Source organism: Phalaenopsis equestris, unplaced genomic scaffold (assembly GCF_001263595.1).
Source record: "Phalaenopsis equestris unplaced genomic scaffold, ASM126359v1 Scaffold213678, whole genome shotgun sequence".
Taxonomy (NCBI): domain Eukaryota; kingdom Viridiplantae; phylum Streptophyta; class Magnoliopsida; order Asparagales; family Orchidaceae; genus Phalaenopsis; species Phalaenopsis equestris.
The window spans coordinates 348909-368239 of record NW_018232507.1 but is presented as its reverse complement, the minus strand read 5'-3'; the positions used below and the strand labels follow the sequence as shown (position 1 = coordinate 368239).

The 19331-nt window shown below is 33.9% G+C and overlaps 1 protein-coding gene across 2 annotated transcripts in view; it reads left to right on the top strand.

Annotated features, from left to right (window-relative positions):
* Window positions 1-19331, top strand: part of LOC110036987 (piezo-type mechanosensitive ion channel homolog) — a 116956-nt gene that overhangs the window by 31272 nt on the left and 66353 nt on the right. The window contains exons 8-10 of one of the 2 annotated variants that reach the window (XM_020741550.1): window positions 7176-7260; window positions 10136-10351; window positions 10425-10602. In XM_020741550.1, coding sequence (XP_020597209.1) covers window positions 7176-7260; window positions 10136-10351; window positions 10425-10602 — 479 coding nt within the window. Of the gene's footprint in view, window positions 1-7175; window positions 7261-10135; window positions 10352-10424; window positions 10603-19331 lie in introns of those variants that run through there. The other variant, XM_020741551.1, reaches the window with a different exon arrangement.

The window sequence follows — 19331 nt, the reverse complement described above, 5'->3', positions numbered from 1 at the left end:
GGAATGCCGGAAGCGCTCCATCGCTCATCTCATTGATTCATTTCGCGCTAAATGTAGAGTGTTATTGCTAACACCTCTCTTGAAATCGTTCTGGAGGAACCGTTGAGCCCATGATTGCTATGAAGTTCGTGGAGGAGATAAAAAAAATGGGCACTAGCATGCAGAATATATTATTAAACCTTGTGGGATGTCCTTCTAGCATCTCACCAACCCATTTATCACCGATAAAGAATGACTTCATGCATGGAGTTCAATCAATGTTAGAGTGGTAGTATTCGTACAACATAATCATAATCGCCGCAACTATTCTTCTGTGGTCCTGTCACTGCCAATCCATCCTGGAGAAATGCTTTGTTAACGTATTAAACAATGACCAAATAAATCCACTAAACTAAAATAACTTCGCTGTCGACATATTAATGTCCGAAAAAGGAAGAAAAAGCAATCAAATCTATTAAACAACTAAAAAAATAAAGCCTACAAACATGACATTCATTTCTCAATGGACAAATGTAAATATTCGACACGCAACTCAGGGTGCAGTTTCATGAATATTTTCCTGCATGTCGGGTCCTCTAGTATTTTAATGGATTTAAGATAGAACATCATATCAACTAAAACTTCTGGAAGCACATCTAAAGCTACAAGAAAGTCATATATGGCGGTGTCAGTTGAAGGACCGGGCGACGGGGCTGCACATTCTTCTATCAACTTATCTATTGATCTTTTGACGTAAACATCATTTTTTTTATTTTTTGTTCTCTGCCGTTTGGATTGGCGTGTGGACTCGAGCTCCCTCAGTTTTATGCTGGGCCCTTCACTTGACCTCGTGACCTGATCGGTCTGGTATGCTTACAAAATCCTATTCACTTGGATTGAATGCATGCAAGCCCATTGCGACAACCCCCTTAAACATTTGGTCCAACTTATCTTCCAGGTTCTGTTCAATTTCAAACACCTTGAATTTTTTTGCGGCTGACACTACCTGCAACATTCGGGGAATCATATTAGTTAAAACAAAATAATATTGATAATGAAGAAAAATACTTATTTAGGGGTATACTTATCACCGCTAACTTCTCATTCTACCATTAATCTGAAGCATCAATGGTCCGCTTGATAGAATCCTAACCCAACTTCGTGAATCCTCGTTTCAACTCCTTCCATACTTCCACTCTTTTTTTAACTGATCACTCTTTTTTTAACTGATCCCACTTATTCTTGAATTTTAACATATCATAATCTCTTCTGGTCATTTCTTTGAATCTCTTTGCAATATTTTGCACCATTCCTTATTAAAGTATGTGGTAGGTTTTTTTCTAAGCTCAATCTCCTTCATATAAAGGTTGCGAAAAATGAATGTGACTTCCTTATCTCACATTGCTGACGAACCCACTTCTATGATCAAGTCATAATGGATTGATATGAGAAGTTATAGTAAAACAAATTATTTCAATATATAAAAAAACTAAATCATAGTAAAACTTTCATGTTTTTATGGAGATTCTATCCGTAAAAATCACATAAATAGAATGAGGAAGAAATAAAAATTAAACAAACAAAAAAGAGATCGTAGTAGAAAATATGTTCAATGAAATGACTTAATCCAATCGAGCCAAGAAAATCATCTTGAACCCACAGAAAGAAAGACGACTTGGCACCCACAGAAAGAAAGACGACTTGACACATCTTGGCCCAATCATAAAAATCACCTTGTACAAATAGTCTATGATTAACCATTCATGTGACCTGGTAATATTGTTGGTGCAAAGTCACAAAATAATGTGCTCAACCCATTTACATTTTTTGGGTCAATATATAGAAAGGAAATCTTGCATGGACCCAAAACATATGTCTAATACTCATTTCGACTCAATAACCAAGAATAACTTTGAAAAAGGTTCAAAATATCGCAACAAATTTTGATTCAGATAAATGCATTAATTACCCATAAGTATAAAAATGTATTGATATTTTAATTTTCAACACTGTACTGCATGCATGAGCAATCAAGGAGTTCCAATATGTTCAATATGTGTCTCAACCATCAATAGAACCAAATAACACAATACATATCAAATCAGTATAAGCAGTATAAGCAGCATAAGTACCCATATCAAAATTTGATGCAAGTTAAATGGATTCTTCTTAAGAATTAATAATTGTTAGATGATAGATACTGTTTTTCATTCTTTCTAGTACAACCAAATTATCACCAAACAACTCAATCCATCCAATATTCACATCCTGGTTGAAAGAAAAGCACAAAATTCACTTCCACTATAAGATCATTTCATAAACATTCCCCCTTTTTTAAAGAAGATATGAAAAGGAGAATAGGTTGATATTCTCCATAATATTGTTTTTGAGCACAAACTTTTATAAGTTGCCCTAAACGCAAATTATTAACTACTCAATCCATAAAAAGTGCAATGTCGCAGTTGAAACAAAAGCTCAAAATTCACTTTCACTATAAACTACTCAACGCGGAATGATAAATCAAACTAGAAGTAGCAAGCCATGCAGATGCACCCCAATGAATTTTCCAAGTCATACATCAATTTTTTACAGGATAGCCAAAATAAAGTATTACACAGATTCAAAGCAATGTCATTGATCAAACTGAACCACCTCAACTTTGCAAACAACTATTAAAGCCACATCAAGCCAGTTAAACATTCCCCCTTTTTTTTACTTGCACAAACTCAAATCCAAAAATTGCAGAACACCATAGCAAATAAATAGGAATTGACAAATCACCACACACCCAACAATCACTAGCTGCTCAAAGCCAAATGGAAACTAGAAATAAATATATCACAAAAAATCTATTGCACCGAAAACCACCGTAAGAACAATTTACAGAGCTCCGCAATAAGAGATCGTATGAAGGATGGATGAGCAGGAGAAATGAAAAGATCGAGAGAAACCTCTGATCGAAGAAGAAAGGTATGAGAGCGGAGGAGGGCACAGAGCGTCAATTTGTTTCGCAAAACGCGAGCCGTATGGGGAACCCGCGACTGCATTTTATATAGATTATCAAGGGATTATTAGGAAACACATTTCAAAACGTAACGCAACCAATAAGCTGCCCCAAATGCACCCGAAATATACAACTAAATTCCTTGCAAACTGTCATTAGCCTGGGCCTTGAAATTAATAAAGACGGATACAAACGGTCGGACGTTGGGAACTAAGTTTTCTGTATTCATTAATCATTTTAAAAATGAAAGAGTCACTAGTGAAATTAAATTAAAACAATATAATTAAATTTACCTTGTTATTGGTTATCCGCTTCTATTATAAATATTTTTTCTTATATCTCTCATCTTTTAATCAACTAAGTAAACCTGAAAAACTAGTTTAAAATAATTCTGAACTAAACAAGCTAGTTAATACTCACTCATAAACTCTAGTAATATAAGAAAAAAGAAAGTAATATGTATATCAATTAAGCTTTTAATAAATTAATATAAATATTTAATGCTATTCAATGAATCCTACTAATCAATAAAATATCTATATTATTCTATGTCTGCACAATCGTCACAGGAGCACCATCTAGAAATTGTATTATTAAGGTATTTCAATATCAATATCATTCTAAATTTAAGTGCTCGAGTATCTTAGTGTTTCACATTAATGCCTCAACCTGTTGCTTGCATCTCAGATAAGTAAAACTAGCGTCTACCTTCCCTATTGTCATGTGGATTTATACACGAAAGTATCTATTCGGTTTCGCGAAACTCAAGTTTCGCCTTCTCCCTCTTCGCCTTCTCGAGTCCTCGCTTTTGCTCTCTCGAGTGTTCAACTCTTCGATTCCTCTCTCGGGTAAATGAAACGAAACTCCACAGAAACTTTTGTAAATTTCAGGTGGTGGATTCAAGAAAGGTAATTGACAGGCTGAAATGCATATAGAGTTTTACGTGCTCAAGAAAACTAACTCTCTAAGCACACAAGTGTTCCCACTTCTATCTTTTTCTCAAGTCTTCGAGTCCTGTTGAAAAGAAAGTCATGTTATGACTTTGTTGTCTGTCCATCTTCTACTTGAAATAATTGTTTCGGCTCTTTTGAATTTTCTTTCGTCATGGGAGAAAGTTTTTTGAGGTCATTTATGAGACCCATTTCATAGCGAGAAGAAAAAGAAAGGTATGAAGGAGAAGCTGATGGATGAAAGTAATCCGTACGAGGCCTCTACATGGGGAGTTTTCAATGGTGAAGAAAGACATCAGAGATGAAGAAGAGTTCTTCAACAGGCATAGATTCGCTCGAACTGCCAATCCAACTAGAAACCCAAAAAAACCGTTTTCGATTTAAGAGAACCGATTGGTTCCATATCGGCGACATGATCACCTTCTTGTCCGTCGTCGACTTGAAATAGATTGTTCGAGTTCTTCTGAATTTTCTTTCATCATGGGAGAGCTTTTGGAGGTCATTTATGAGACCCGTTCGTCTTGAGAAGAAAAAAAAGGTACGAAGGAGAAGCCAATGGATGAAAGCAATCTGTATGAGGCCTCTGCATCGAGAGTTTTCAAGGAGAAGAAAGGCATAGGATACAGAGTGAAGGAGGGTAAACATGGAGCTTTGAGAAGGAAGATGTTTAGACAGTGGGCAGAGAGTTACTCAGTGCCATGTGGCAGATTCAAAGATGGGATGAAGAGCATCAACAATATTGTGTGATCTCATGCCAACGTGGCACAAGGGAGACAATGGCAATCTCGAGGTAACTAAGTTATAAGATCATTGATGTGCAAGTAGATTTTAGGTTCTTGCAACTTTTTTTTTTTTCGTTAAAATTTTTTTGTTAAAGTTATTGTAGCGTGATTCTTTTAATTATATATTTCAATTTTTTGAAAATAAATTGTTATTAAATTTTGAAATAACATGTCAAAATTACTATGGTGTTAATTATGTAAATATTGAGATATTTATTTATACTTCATAATCAAATTTTTTAAAGCTACATCATTTATGTCACATTAAATAAATTTATAATTTTATTATGTTTTCTGGTTTAGCCTCCAGTTCAACCTTTGAATCTTGAAGCTCTCCTTTTGTTGGTTCAATGTTCAATCAAGTTCTCAAAACCATGGTTACTCTTTTGTTACTATAAAATGTTATAACTCAATAGATGCTACATTTTTTTAAAATTAATCATACTATCTCACATTTGATGTTCAGGAGGAGAATGCAAATGAACATTAACTTTGGGATGCACATAATGACACTAACACTGTCTCACAACTTACCCCTCTTCCACTTAGCCCTTCTATCTCCCAAACACCACTGCATGAAAATATCCTACTCAAGGATTTCCAACCAACTCAACTTGAAGTTCATAACAATGAATTTCTTGTGTACACAAGGAGAAAGAAAAATTTTTAAGCAGGTGGAAACCAACTTGCAAAGACAAAACTACTCATGCAAAAGATTAAATCTACTATAATCTGAAATTTCAGTCGAGGAGTCTAGTTCTCATGAGTTATCTATTCCTCTTATGGTGTTGATGATAAGGTAATATGTATTGAATATCTAATTCAGGAGTATGTAGCTTATGAGAAGCTATTCTCACCCTATAAAGCTTTTGTATCTAACCTTAATAGTGTGCTGATTACTAAATCCATTCTCGATGCTCTTAAAAATTTAGAATGGAGGAAAATAGTTGATAAGGAGATTCAAGTATTAAAGCATAATAAAAAATAGATTATATTTTATGGTAATAGTGAAGCTTAAGTCTCGAGATTATTTTTTGTGGGCTTTAATTTGAGGCTTGTCTCGAGTCAAGTACTTTGAAGGCCTAGTTAAGCTAGCTTTTTATCTTAAATCTTTTCTCCTTATATTGAAGTTGTTTGATTGAAAAATTAATGAAATGTCGGATTTTACCTTAAAAACCTTAGTTTCCTCTCTTAGTCCCTTTCTTTACTTCCTGCTCTTATACCTTCTCTCTTTTGCTGATAGTTACATAAAAGGAAATAGGAGACATTGCTTACCTGCTAGCCTATAATGATTATATACTATTATATAACGTGATACCTCTGTCAATCCCATAAGTCCGTACATCGTAAAATCAGCCATTGCATGGTATGGGTGGAAAGCTGATAACTCTTTTAAATGATACGGCATGTTATAGGTGGAAAGCTGATAACTCTTTTAAAAGATACCGGACACTACATTCCTTTACAGTATTATTAGCAAAATGAATAGCCAAATTTAATAAACTTAAGGATTTTTACTTTAATTACTAAATTAGTTCATATAAATAAAAATAGTGTTATTGGTATATATGATCCGTATGAAATATATACTTTTGTACAAATAGCTTTTATTAGTTTTATGAGGTGCAGAAAATTGGGTATCCAAATTTTGGATAATTTTGATTTCTCACCTTTACAAAATGTTGGTATTGCATGATCTTTAATCTATTGAAAATGATTTAAAGTTAAGGTTTATAAATATATTTTTTTTCAAGTGGTGATGGAATTCTGTTTAGTTGGAATACCAAGATAATGTTTGTCGATGCATTTATTAGATTACAAATAAGTCATTTCACTTCTGAAGAATAAGATGTATGACTAAAATATGTTCTTAGGTTAAATCATTCTGGATTAAGTTCGTCTCTTTCGCAGTTAATGGAACTGTAGAAGCTTCTTCTTCTGCCCTAGTCAATAGTCATAGGAATTATTTCTTTTAAGCTTAATTTATTAATCTAATTTAATCCTTTGAAGAAAAAATGTCAGTTCGGGTTGAATTGAGTCAACCGACCTAGAAGTCTGATCTAACCCAGAAGAATTGGTACTGAAGTATTATGGTAGTTGAATCAAGCCAAAATTTATATCAATTGAAGTGGACTGAGTTAGCTGGTTGGGTTTGAATGTGGTTTTTGGCTTTTTTGGGTCAATTTATAATACAGGCTCTAATGGTCAGATAACTTTCTTTTAATTTTAGATTAAATTTAGATTGTCTCCCAAAAATGTTGATTTTTATGGGAATCTAGATAACTTAAAGGTTTCTTGTATTTGATGACTTATCAGTGCATTAGTTTTTCCTTGTTTTTGGATTGCTTAAGTTAGACTTATTTTTCTTGACTTTGATGTATCACCGTAGCCTCCCTTGTAATTATTTATCATGTCTGCATCCATCTGCATGTTCTGAGCAAACATTCATATTTTTTGCAGATCTGGTGTGAAACATACAAATGTTCTTTTGAAGGGACTTACATTCCGGATATTTAGCATCAACTTCTTCACATATGGGTTTCCGGTAAGCACTAAATAACTGTAAGTTTCATGAAATTTGTTCCTTTTTATTAATATCATGATGGAACCTTTTCTTGGTGATAGTATTTTCAGTTTGAAGAGTTAACTTTTCGACTGTTGCCCTCTGCTTATGATGAAGATGTCATATTATGATCATGGAGTTGTGCAAGTATGACTATTTTTTATGCTCATGCGTTTGGAATTTTGAAATTATTTACGGAAGATACCCGCATCGGCCTATCCTGTATAAAAGATTTAACTTTTCAACTGGTCCCGATCGAGGAACTTGAAATGCCAAGACGGGAACTGATGGTCGGATGAACAAAGTACTATTTAAACATTTTCATTTCTTAAAGAAAATCATCAAAAATATAAAAGATTTATTTTATTTCACAAATTTTTATTTGCAATCATACATTCAATTTTAATCTTTTACGATTGAAAAAAAAAATTAAAACTAAAATGCTATACCTATCTCCGTGGGCTTCTCGACGTTTGTATACATACTCTTTAGTATCTATTCATTCTAAAGGGAGTTTTCTTGAAAAATGTTAGCTACTAGAGGTATTAGTTACATGACTATTTCTATTTTTTTAATTTTTAATTTTAAAAAATATATATCTATTCATCTGATTTCAAACTTAATTATGAATAACCAATTTTTTTCTCTCTTCCCCGTTCGCGTTTGTCAAAGGTGCTTGATGAAACTCCTACTTTAGCTCCCAAATATCCCAATCAAGCTCCATTAACCATGATTTCAGCCAATTTGGTTAATTGTTTGGGTTAAATTCAATGAGTTAGTTTTCATAATGGGCCAAATTGAACCAGGTCGACCGAGTTGGTCAAACCCATGATAAAAACGAGTTGATAATGGCGATCAAGTCAAGGTCATTCTAGGGAAGTTTCATGCTCAATTTATTGAATCATTTTGATGATTAAGGTTAATTTTGATTAATTATTTTGTTTATGTTCAATTGGGTCAGTTGGACTAAGTTAGTCCTTTTAAGGGGTCATTGGCTAATTGAATATGATATCTATTTGGTATCATCCTATTTGGAGCTTATGGTCCATTTATGTTGATCAAATTAAAGTTTAAAGCTAATTGGTCCATTTGAGTTGATGTGATTTTAAGTGGATCAATCTTGGCTTAATGAAACTATTGACCAACTCATGAGACTAATTGGGACGAATGGTTTTGGCTATTCTTTTAGCAACCTAATAATTTTAGGGTTTGTTTGACGTTGCTTTTTCTGCTCGGTGCGGCGGGAGGCCGCAGAAAAGGGTTGTTTGGCGCAGCGTTTCGCTCACGGCGGCTGCGAATCTGAGCGAAATGCGGGCCACGGGTGAGACCCTGCGGCCCGCATTACCACTCAATTATTTACTCCCATAGCCTTCGACTTCGACTGGGAAGGACATGATTGGATCGCAGCATGCGTTGATCTTCAAAACTCCCATTGTTCTCTTTTTTTTTGTTTCTCTGCTCCTACCTGAAACAATTGAGGAAGAAGCCCTAAGCAAGCAGAGGTTCTTTTCGAATGAAAAGAAGGTCGAGAAAGGATACAGACGAGAAGCACTGGAGAGAGAGGAAACACAAACATGCGTGATAAGGCTAGGCAGAAGGATGAGACAAGGCTCCTACTGGCCTCACAAGCTTCCACCTCCCTGCCCTTCTCGTGGCTTGAAGATAAAGCCGGGTACAGGTAGTGAGCTGAGGTTAAGGGAGAAGGGCTTTTTATTAAAAACGTGATACCATGGTCTTGGAGTTGGGCCCGAAGGAAAAAATTTAGGGGCATTTACATACATGCCACCCAATTCTTACTTATTTATATGTGTGATTTAAACTTTATTTGTTTACATTTGATACCACCTAAATCTTTCTTATCACATTAAAAACATCCCCATTTTTAGTTTTAAAAATTCATATACAGCTTTACTAAACATGTGTGATCTAAACTTTGTTTGTTTTTATTTTATGCTTTTGAAATATCAAATATGTGGCTGTCACAACTCTGTTTTAAATAATTTTACTAAACAAGAGCAGAATAGACATTTTTCCATAAACAACTTGCCCACAGCTGTTTTCACACAACTGTAACAAATATACAACTAGCTTCCCCGCAGCAACTTTCTCGCAGCAGCTTCCTGTTGTAGTGCAGCTGCAGCTGAAAAACTGAGAATCTACAACTGCCCGAAACAAACCCTTAATTAGAAGTGTTCTAAACTCTTTTTAGTTATAAGTATTTAAATTATCTAGATTTGATATTCTTTATTTGATTGGCATCAGATTCCTAAATAAATCTTAATTTGGTGCAAATGAATTACCAGTTGAAATTTTATCTCAAGAAGGCTTCCCCTATACAAGCTTTTACTTCTAATCTTCCTCCACTGTAATACCACTCTAAATCTACAGCCAAACACTCTCCCAGCTGGTTCAGCCAAACAACAAATTCATAAAACAGAAAAGAAATTAATAGGTGTTTATCAAGTTTTAATTGACCATTTTAGCTATTTCGGGTATTACATTGGATTTTTTTTGAGAAAATGGCTACATATAATTTGACTAGTTATGTCATATTCTAAATTGAACTTCTCTTTTCCTTTCTACATGTATTCCAGTTAGCATCGTAGATTGATCCCTTATAGTTTTGAATCTTGTAAGGCAGGTTCATGCCTTTTGTTTCTCTATTATCGGTTTTCCTTGCCGCATCATTAACCACAAACAATTATGTGAAGTACCTATCTTAATTGTACTACGCAATTAGCTGGTATGATAGTATTGCACGCGTATTCATTTTCCATTTTTGCTGTGCTTTATATTATTTGAGGTTTAGCCAATTTGATGGCCCTATTCATAAAATTTACAGTGTTTTATGTGACAGGTCCTTCTGATTGCTCTCTCTCTATGGAGCTTCAGTTTTGCCAGTATATGTGCTTTTGCGATGCTAGCATATGTGGGCTACGTATTATTTACTTTTCCCTCCTTGTTCAAGTTGCATCGTTTGAATGGTTTACTTCTTGTATTCATTCTCCTTTGGGCTGTCAGTACTTACATCTTCAATGTTGCGTTCACATTTCTCAACAAAGAATTACGAAAGGTATTTTTTTTTGCAGATTCTACACATAAGACCCATTTTGTACTATTGATATCTTAATCAAACATGATCTCAGGATATGGAGATTTGGGAGACAATAGGATTGTGGCGTTGCCCTATACCTGGATTATTTCTATTCGCACAGTTCTGTCTTGGGGTTTTTGTGGCCATCTGCAATTTAGTCAATAATTCTGTTTTCCTCTACCTATCTAATGAAGGAAGGGAGTTCTTTAATGAAAATAGTCCAGCTGAAGGTAAACTCATCTTGAACAACACTGTTTACGTTTGATTTTGGTGTGCTATAACTTACACCTAAAAATTTGAGTATTGTTTTGTGTTGGCATTACTCTTTAATTGTCATGTTGAGTAATACTCAAGTAATATTCTTTATATTCAAATTATTTGTTAACCATCACCTTTTTATTTAATAACGAACCAGTACATGCCATATGCCTTAAACTTCTAATCTAAGATTCAGACCAATTTACATATGAATCCTAACACAACCTGAAACTACCCTTTTAATGACTGATAATTCTCATTTCATTTAGCGTCAGTCGAACTCTTTTCTTAAGAATCTATTACTTTCACTGAAACTATCTCCAACTACCAAATTGAATGCAAACATAATATTGTTGCTTTCTTGCAACCTCGTCATTTCTATTTTTATGCTAATTACCAATTAATTATTGTCTTTGCTTTCTGACTTTTCATAACCCAACATTAGTCTTTGTTCGTTGTTGTGTCTGCTGGATTTGGTGGCCTTTTTTCAATTTTTCATCCTCAATGTACTCTACAAAGTTGGCACGTTAAGAAGCTCTTAGAAAATGTTAGGCCCATTAATTGTATTTCATGCATCTGATTCAGGTTAGATCAATTTTGAGCGTGTGTTGGAGTGTATTGAGCCCCGCTAGCAAACCTAACTGTGCTATATACATTGTAAGCAATATTATATTTTAGTAGCTTTCCTTTTGGAATTACTTTATAATGCGATATGAAATTCGTATCACTTTATAAAAATCATATAATGTGCCATAGATTGTTCTTAGAAAAGTTTAAGTCGAATTAGCTTTGAAGAAAACTCTCAAGTAAAATTTTAGGCTCAAATGAGATACCTCTTGAGAAATAGAGAGTTGTTGGAGATTTTGGAATAGTTTGGTTAACAAATCTTTTCAATGGAATCTTAAAAACTAATAGAATGTTAAATGTGTTTTGTAGTATTTTGGTATTAGTACCTAAGAGCAAATGAGATATTTTGGGTTGTGGTTATCATAGCAGAAGACAAATTGGAGGTATATACCGAAGGTATGGTGGGGTTTAATTGAGTACATGCTTTGGAAAATCCTGTCATTATCTAAGAATAGGTTTGGGTTTATGTTAATAAGATCCATAATGGAGTTGATTTTTTGTTTATGCAATTGATGGAAAACACTGAAAACAAAGAAATGACCTTTTAGGTTTTCGATTGTTGTTTGGAATGTCTTTGGTTGAGAACTTTTGATAACTAACTTTATCGGTGTTCAGGTAAAAAATGTCCGTTTTTATAGTTATGAAAATAATTTTAATAGAGTATTGGTTGACATTATAATAACCATTTCCCAATATGTTTCTTCAACTATTAATGTTACGTTAATATGCCATTGTATTGGTAATGAATATAATTTGAATGATATTATAAATGAGGTATACTTTTGTCCACTCTTTTTGAATGACTGGTTTTTATTATTTTTTGCTTGAAATGGCCTGGTTTTAATTGTTAAGGCCTGTTCTAAAATAGGCGGAACATTAGAATGATATTGAAAATGTTTTTAATATGCGGTGGTGTATATTAGTAGTACAAAAATGAGTCTACTGAATTGGAATTTTAATAGGCGTGCAATTAATGACGTCTTAATGTTGTTAAAATCTAAAGTTCACTTCAGTGTAATGGTGATACCAAAAATAATGTCTAAACAAAATTCAGTAGTTTCTAAATTCAGAAAAGAAAGAAATCTGGATTGAGAATCCCAAAGAAGGGACAAAATGCATAATCTGAAATAAAGATGACTGATCACCACCTTGGCGCCACTTCAGGATATTGAATTTACCATTTAACCCGGAAGGATACATGAGAAGTTTTTACAACCAATTAAAATACTCTCCATTCTCAGCTTACGCAAAACATCACTTTTCAATAGAGGCTGGACTCTCCTAATTATAAGTACGTCTTCCTAAAATATAGGGTCACAATAACTAACTAAAACTCATATACTAACACATATAACTTGAAATAAAATTCTAGCTTCCGGATATTCTCCTTGGGATGACAAGGTTCCTTCATATTGAGCAATCTAGGAATTAGATTCCTAATGAGCAGCCAATTCAGAGAAATTGAAAAATGATTGAGTCGCTTTAATCTCCAAATTGGCCAAGTTTGGTGTTCCAAGCATCTTCCAACATTGAATCTTCAAACCCAATCTTCTTTGAAACCAAGAGAGCCAGAACCATTCATAGGCTAACACTATGTCGCCTCAGGCTTTTGCGGTTTAGCTCGACCGGTTGGCGTTGAAGTTCCTCATGACTTTGGATACATCATATATATAGGTTTGTTTGGGATGACCGAACTAGACACAAAGTCAATGACATGTTGTACCTCTCTCATAGAAGGCAATCCCACATGAATCTCTATCTTCATGTCTTTGAACAACTGTATCAATCCTTGCACATTAGTAGTTTGGATTAATTTTGACATACTTCCGATTGTTGCTGTTCAAGAAGCACCAATCTTGATTGAAGACGACAAATTACTGGTTGCAGTTTTTTCACATCCAAATCTCGGGTTGGATAGACACTATTCCTACTTGGGGCATGATTAATTGCAAAAAGAACTACAAACAAATGCAGGGGCAATAAACTGTTCGAAATTTACGGGCAAGAATTGAATCAAGAAACCCAAGATGGAGGATTATCAACCTCCACTGCTGGACAATAGTGAAAATGCGGTCATAACAGGGAAAACTGGACAAAAATCAACAAATTTGGATACTAAAGAAAACTAGAAAATCTGGAAAAACAAACTTTTGTTCTCAAATTATGAAATAGTTGTGTCCGCAAATTATGGACAGGAATCCACAGAAGGAGAAATGAGAAAAAATGAAAAGAAAAGAAGGATGAAATGCGCAATAACTCGGAGAAGGGAAAGAAAATGTAACTCCCAAATTCCAGAAATCAGGTAAAGAATTTGACAAATTTTTAACGTATCCCAAATTTTACATTCCCCAAAATTCAATTGAATTATTTTTATAAAATTTTTCATTTTGTGATGATAAAATTGATATATAAGTGTATATATAGAGAATTAATTCAAGTGGTTTAAATTAATAAATAATTAAATTAATTACATAAGTTTTAATAATTAATTAATTTACTTAATCACTAATTTCTTAATCAGATTGTTGTAGTAATCTGATTTTCCCACTTATGTTCACATGTAGTGGTGGGATGCAAAAGCAACGATAGAGTTTAAATTAATTTAATTAAACTTACTACATGTATACATACATACATACATACAAACATACATATATACATATAAACATACATATTTATATACATCAAATATATAGATAAATACATACATACATACATACATATATAGATATATACATACATATATATACATATATTTGGATATATACATACATACATATATATAAATATATAGATGAGCCACTGGTCAGATGATCAGATGAGCCAGTCTTCGGATGAGGAATGACATGTCAGTTCTAGGAGGAAAAAGAAGAATGGAGACCGACTCGAGCTTAGAAATTTATTGGACGATACATTGGTTACTACTGGTGATGACACTCTTCTTACCGATTTGTTAGCTGACTTCTTTCCTAGACTAGAGGCAGAAGCAGGGTAAAATTGGGTCGCTCTCTAGGTACATGATACTATGTGTTTTGACACTTCTGGTTTTTGGGCTCATGTATTTTTTTGTATTTTTTTTTTTTTTGGAACCATTTGCATGTGGTGTTTTTCCGTGTGGGTAGGGTGCCATGCTTGGGCCCTCTCATACAATCTATCTATATCTTTCTTTCTTTTTACTATGTTAGCTTTCGGGCTTTTTAAATGAGCCCGATAGGCTTCGCACGATAGGAAAAAATTGCACGAACCTTTCTTCTCGTTTGGCTTCTACCCGCAAGTTGCAACGTCGTCTCCTCTACAGATCGAAATTTGCAGGAAGCCTCTTTCTCGACGACGCTCGCTCGCAGATGTCCTTCGACGACGCTCGCTCGCGTCGCCTCTCTCGTACTCGACGACGTATCACTCGCAGTCGACGACGCTCGTCCTTGTGTCGTCGCGGCTCGCGTCATCTCTCTCGTACTTGACGACGCCTCTGTCGTCCTGCCATTGCACTTGCCAACGATTTTCCTATTTTTACTGGTGCTTCTCCTTCATGTTCAGAGCCTGGTTTTCGTATTGGCAAGTCTTGCAATGTTTCACAATCTTTTCACGTGGCTCTTGAAGGTGGTGATGATCACACTTTCATTAAAAAGCTAGGAAATATGCTCTTATTCCCACAGAGGTTGAAATCAGTACTCTCGCGTCTTCTTGACGTTTTGCTCTTGTGCGGGAATTCCTTTATGGTCACCCAAAATTTGAAATCATTCGAAAAGATTTTGATGTTATGAAGCAGTTGGGTAGTTGGAATATTAATTTACTTGACAGCCGACATATACTTATTTCAGTTATCTCACGATGTCGATTACACTCTCATTTTTTCTCAAAAAGTTATCAAGATCGACAATTGTTTTATGAGAATTCTGAAGTGGACTGTCGATTTTAATCTAAAAGTGGAGTCCCCTATTATTGCTGTTTGGATAAAGTTTTCGGGGTTAAAATTACATCTGTTCAACTTGAAAATTCTTTAATCCTTAGCAACTGCTTTTGGTAAGCCTCTCTAGGTTGATAGTCCTACATTTGTTGTCACTAGACCCTCTGTGGCTTGTGTGTTAGTTAAGAGAGATATCATCGAACCAGCTCCGGAGGAGATAAGGATTGAAACCACTCGCAACGAGTATTGACAAAAGGTTAAAATTGAACTACACCCTCCTTATTGCTCTCATTGTAATATATTTGAACCTGTTCAACTATTTGCTATTGCTTGTATCCCCATCTAAGGCCGAATATCGCTAGAGATTAGCCACCTAACATCCCTATTGAAAAAGGTGCAACCCGATCCTCCTTCAAACACCGCGATTTCTGATGAAGAACACCATACTACAGGTACAAATTTAAACGTGCTTATACCACCCACTGTATTGAAAAAGACTCACTCACATGCCAAGACCTACGAGAGTGCTCATTTGATCCAAAGAAAGATCAGCTGGTTCAACAAGTAGTTATTTCTAATGTTCAAGAACCTACACATTTCCGACACACTTTAGACCATTCCACTGATCATATGAGCCAATCTTTGGATGAGGAATGACAGACCTATTCCATGAGGAAGAAGAAGAATGAATGCCGACTCGAATTCGGGATCTTATTGGATTATACAGTAGTTCTTATCGATAATGACACTCATCTTATCAATTTATTAGCTAACTCCTTCCCTAGAACTCGTGGCAGAGGTAAGATAAAATTGAGTCGCTCTCTAGCTACCTGATATTAGGTATTTTGACACTTTTTGATTTTTTCTTCAGGTCTCTCATTTATTTTTTTGTATTCTCTCTTTTTGGAAATATTTGTTGTTATCGTGTGGGCAGGGTGCTATGTTTGGGCCTTCCCACACAATCTATTTGTATCTTTCTTTCTATTTAATATATTAGCCTTTGAGCTTTCTTATATATATATATATATATATATATATATATATGACAACACAGACTTGGCCTGCCTCTGCCTTTCTTAACAAAAGTCGAATCTAGAACATTTACTCTCCTAATCGGATCATAAGATGGTCGACGCTTAATGTGACCAAACTATCTAAGACGACTTTCTTTAATTTTGTCCGTCACAGGAGCTACACCAACCCTATCACGAATATATTCATTTCACATTTTGTTTCTAAGTGTAAAGCCACTCATCCACCTAATCATTCTCATCTCAACAACACTTAACTTAGTGTTATGCTTCTCTTTTAAAGGCCAACATTCAGCGCAATAGAGCATTGCAGGTCTTATCACCGTCTTATAAAATTTTCCTTTCAGTCTAAGCGGTACTTTTATCACACAATTGGCCCGAAACATTGCTCCACATCAACCAAACAACTTGAATTTTGCTATTAACATCCCCATCTATATCACCATCGCTTTGAACAAATGACTCGAGATATCTAAATCGTTCTCATCTTTTAATAATTTGATCACCCAAAGTTCACTTCTGTCACTAGGGCTACTATTACTAAAATTACAATCCATGCATTCAATTTAGTTCTATTCAAATGAAAGCCTTTAGACTCCAATGTTCAAGTTTTTCCATGGCTTTTTCTCTCGTCTTATCCACGAGAAGGATATCATCAGCAAAAAACATACACCAAGGTACATCCTCTTGTAAATGTCCAGTAAGGCCATCCATAAATAAAGCAGAAGATATGGACTTAAAGCCGATCCCTGATAGAAATAGGAAAATTTTTTATCAATCCTCTTTTAGTGCGAACTCAAGGAAGAGCCATAGTATACATATCTTTAATGACTTGAATATAAGTAATATCAACACCTTTCTTCTCAAGAACTCTCCAAAGGATATCTCTTGAAACCTTAACATAAGCTTTTTCTAAATCAATAAAAATCAAATTTTGATTCTCTTTATTATCTCTGAACTTCTCCATCAAATCTCTTAATAAATGTATTGCTTCCATAAGAGACCTGCCCGACATAAATCCAAATTGATTATGAGATTATGAGTGATTATGAGAAATCTTTGTAATACATCTTAACTTATGATCAATTACCCTCTCCCATAATTTTAAAGTATGACACATCAATTGAATTCCACTATAATTTTTCACACTATTGTGCATCCCCTTTATTTTTAAAAATGTGGACCAAAGTACTCTTCCTACACTTCTCAGGCATCTTTTTGGTTTTTAAAATAATATTAAGAAGTTTAGTAAGTTAAGAAGCTCCTAAATCTTCTAAATATTTTCATACTTCAATTAAGATATAATCAGGTCATACAGACTTTTCATACTTAGTATTCTTTAAAGCATCCCCAACTTCTTTTTTATTGATGCGACGGTAAAAATGAAACGTTTTATTATTATTAACGATATTAAGTTCACTAAAATCGACCGTATTTTCAGGAGCTTCATTAAAAAGTTTATGAAGATAACTCACCCATTTATGTTGAATATCTTTTTCTAAGAAAAATATTTTTTGATTTTCATTTTTAATACACTTTACCTGTGTTAAATCTTTACTTTTCTTTTCACTTTTTTTGGTTAGTTTATTTTTCACCATCCTTAATATCTAATATACCATAAAGATCATTAAAAGTAAAATTTTTTGCGGCACAGATTGTTCTTTTAGACTCTCTACATGTCGTTTAATATTTTTTCCAGTTCTCTAAACTTTTACATTTAAATCATTTTTTATAAGACTTCTTATAATTTATCTTTTCTTGCACAATATTATTCCACCACCAACTATTTTTATTTAAGGAAACTTTTTTATTCTCCAAGTACATATTTTGCTACTTGTTTAATAGTGCGTTACTTTATCCCACATAGCATTTGCTTCAACATGAATATCCTAAATTTTGAAATATTGAATTTTACTTATAAAAAAAAATAATTTTATTTCATGTCTTTTAGGTTCCCTCATCTGATTCTACGATGATGAGTCCTAGTATTCTTTATTTTACAACTCTTTATCTTAAAATTTAGAACTAATAAGTGATGTCGAGTACTTAAATCCTCACTTGGAATGACCTTGCAATCTTTACAATTTTTACAATCTTGACGATCTCTTATTCTCATAAAAAAATAATCAATTTGTGTTTTATTAGATTCATTCTTATAAGTAATAATAGGTTTTATTAGATTCATTCTTATAAGTAATAAGATGCTCATCTCTTTTCTTGAATAAAATATTACTAATAACAAAATTTTATGGTAAAGAAAAATCTAAAATAACTCAACCTTCTTCATTTGTTTCTCTAAAATCGTAGCTACCGTGAATATTTCTGAAAGCTTCTACTACACTACTGACATGTCCATTTAAATCTCCTCTGATAAAATATCTTTCTTCAAGAGCTATCATTTATATTTAGTCTTCTAATTCATTACAGAATTTATCTTTAGACCATATATCTAAACCTACTTGAGGAGCATAAACACTTATAATATTAAAATCTTATTATCAATGATAATCTTAAGGGCTATAATTTTATCTCCAACTCTATTAATTTTTACAGCATTATCTTTCAAACTCTTATATATAATTACACCTGCATCATTTATTGTGCGACTCTTACCAGAATACCAAATTTTAAAACCTAAGTTATCAATCTCCTTAGTCTTTTCTCAAACCCATTTGGTTTCTTGAATACATAAGGTATTAATCTTACTATGAATCATAATATCAACTAATTCATTAATTTATTATTGAAATTATTTATATTCCAAGATTCTATCGTAATATTAATTTCATTAGTTTCATGGACTAACTTGTTTACCCACATCCGTCCATAATGTGGTATCTCTTGTTTATTTGACACCACACCCGGGCATTAGTGTACCGACTCTTGCACACTTTTCACTGTATTCAGATTATATAATGCGTTGCTTCCGTGGTACTCCCTAACACTTACACAACGATAAAAAAGATTTGTCATGTTTTTTCCATAAGTTTGACGCTTGATGTTGACTATCTAACGCAACCCTGCACTTTACACATCCGAGCTTGAGACCGACAATATCAGTGTTATATACACACACACACACACACACACACACACACACACACACACACACACACACACACACACACACACACAC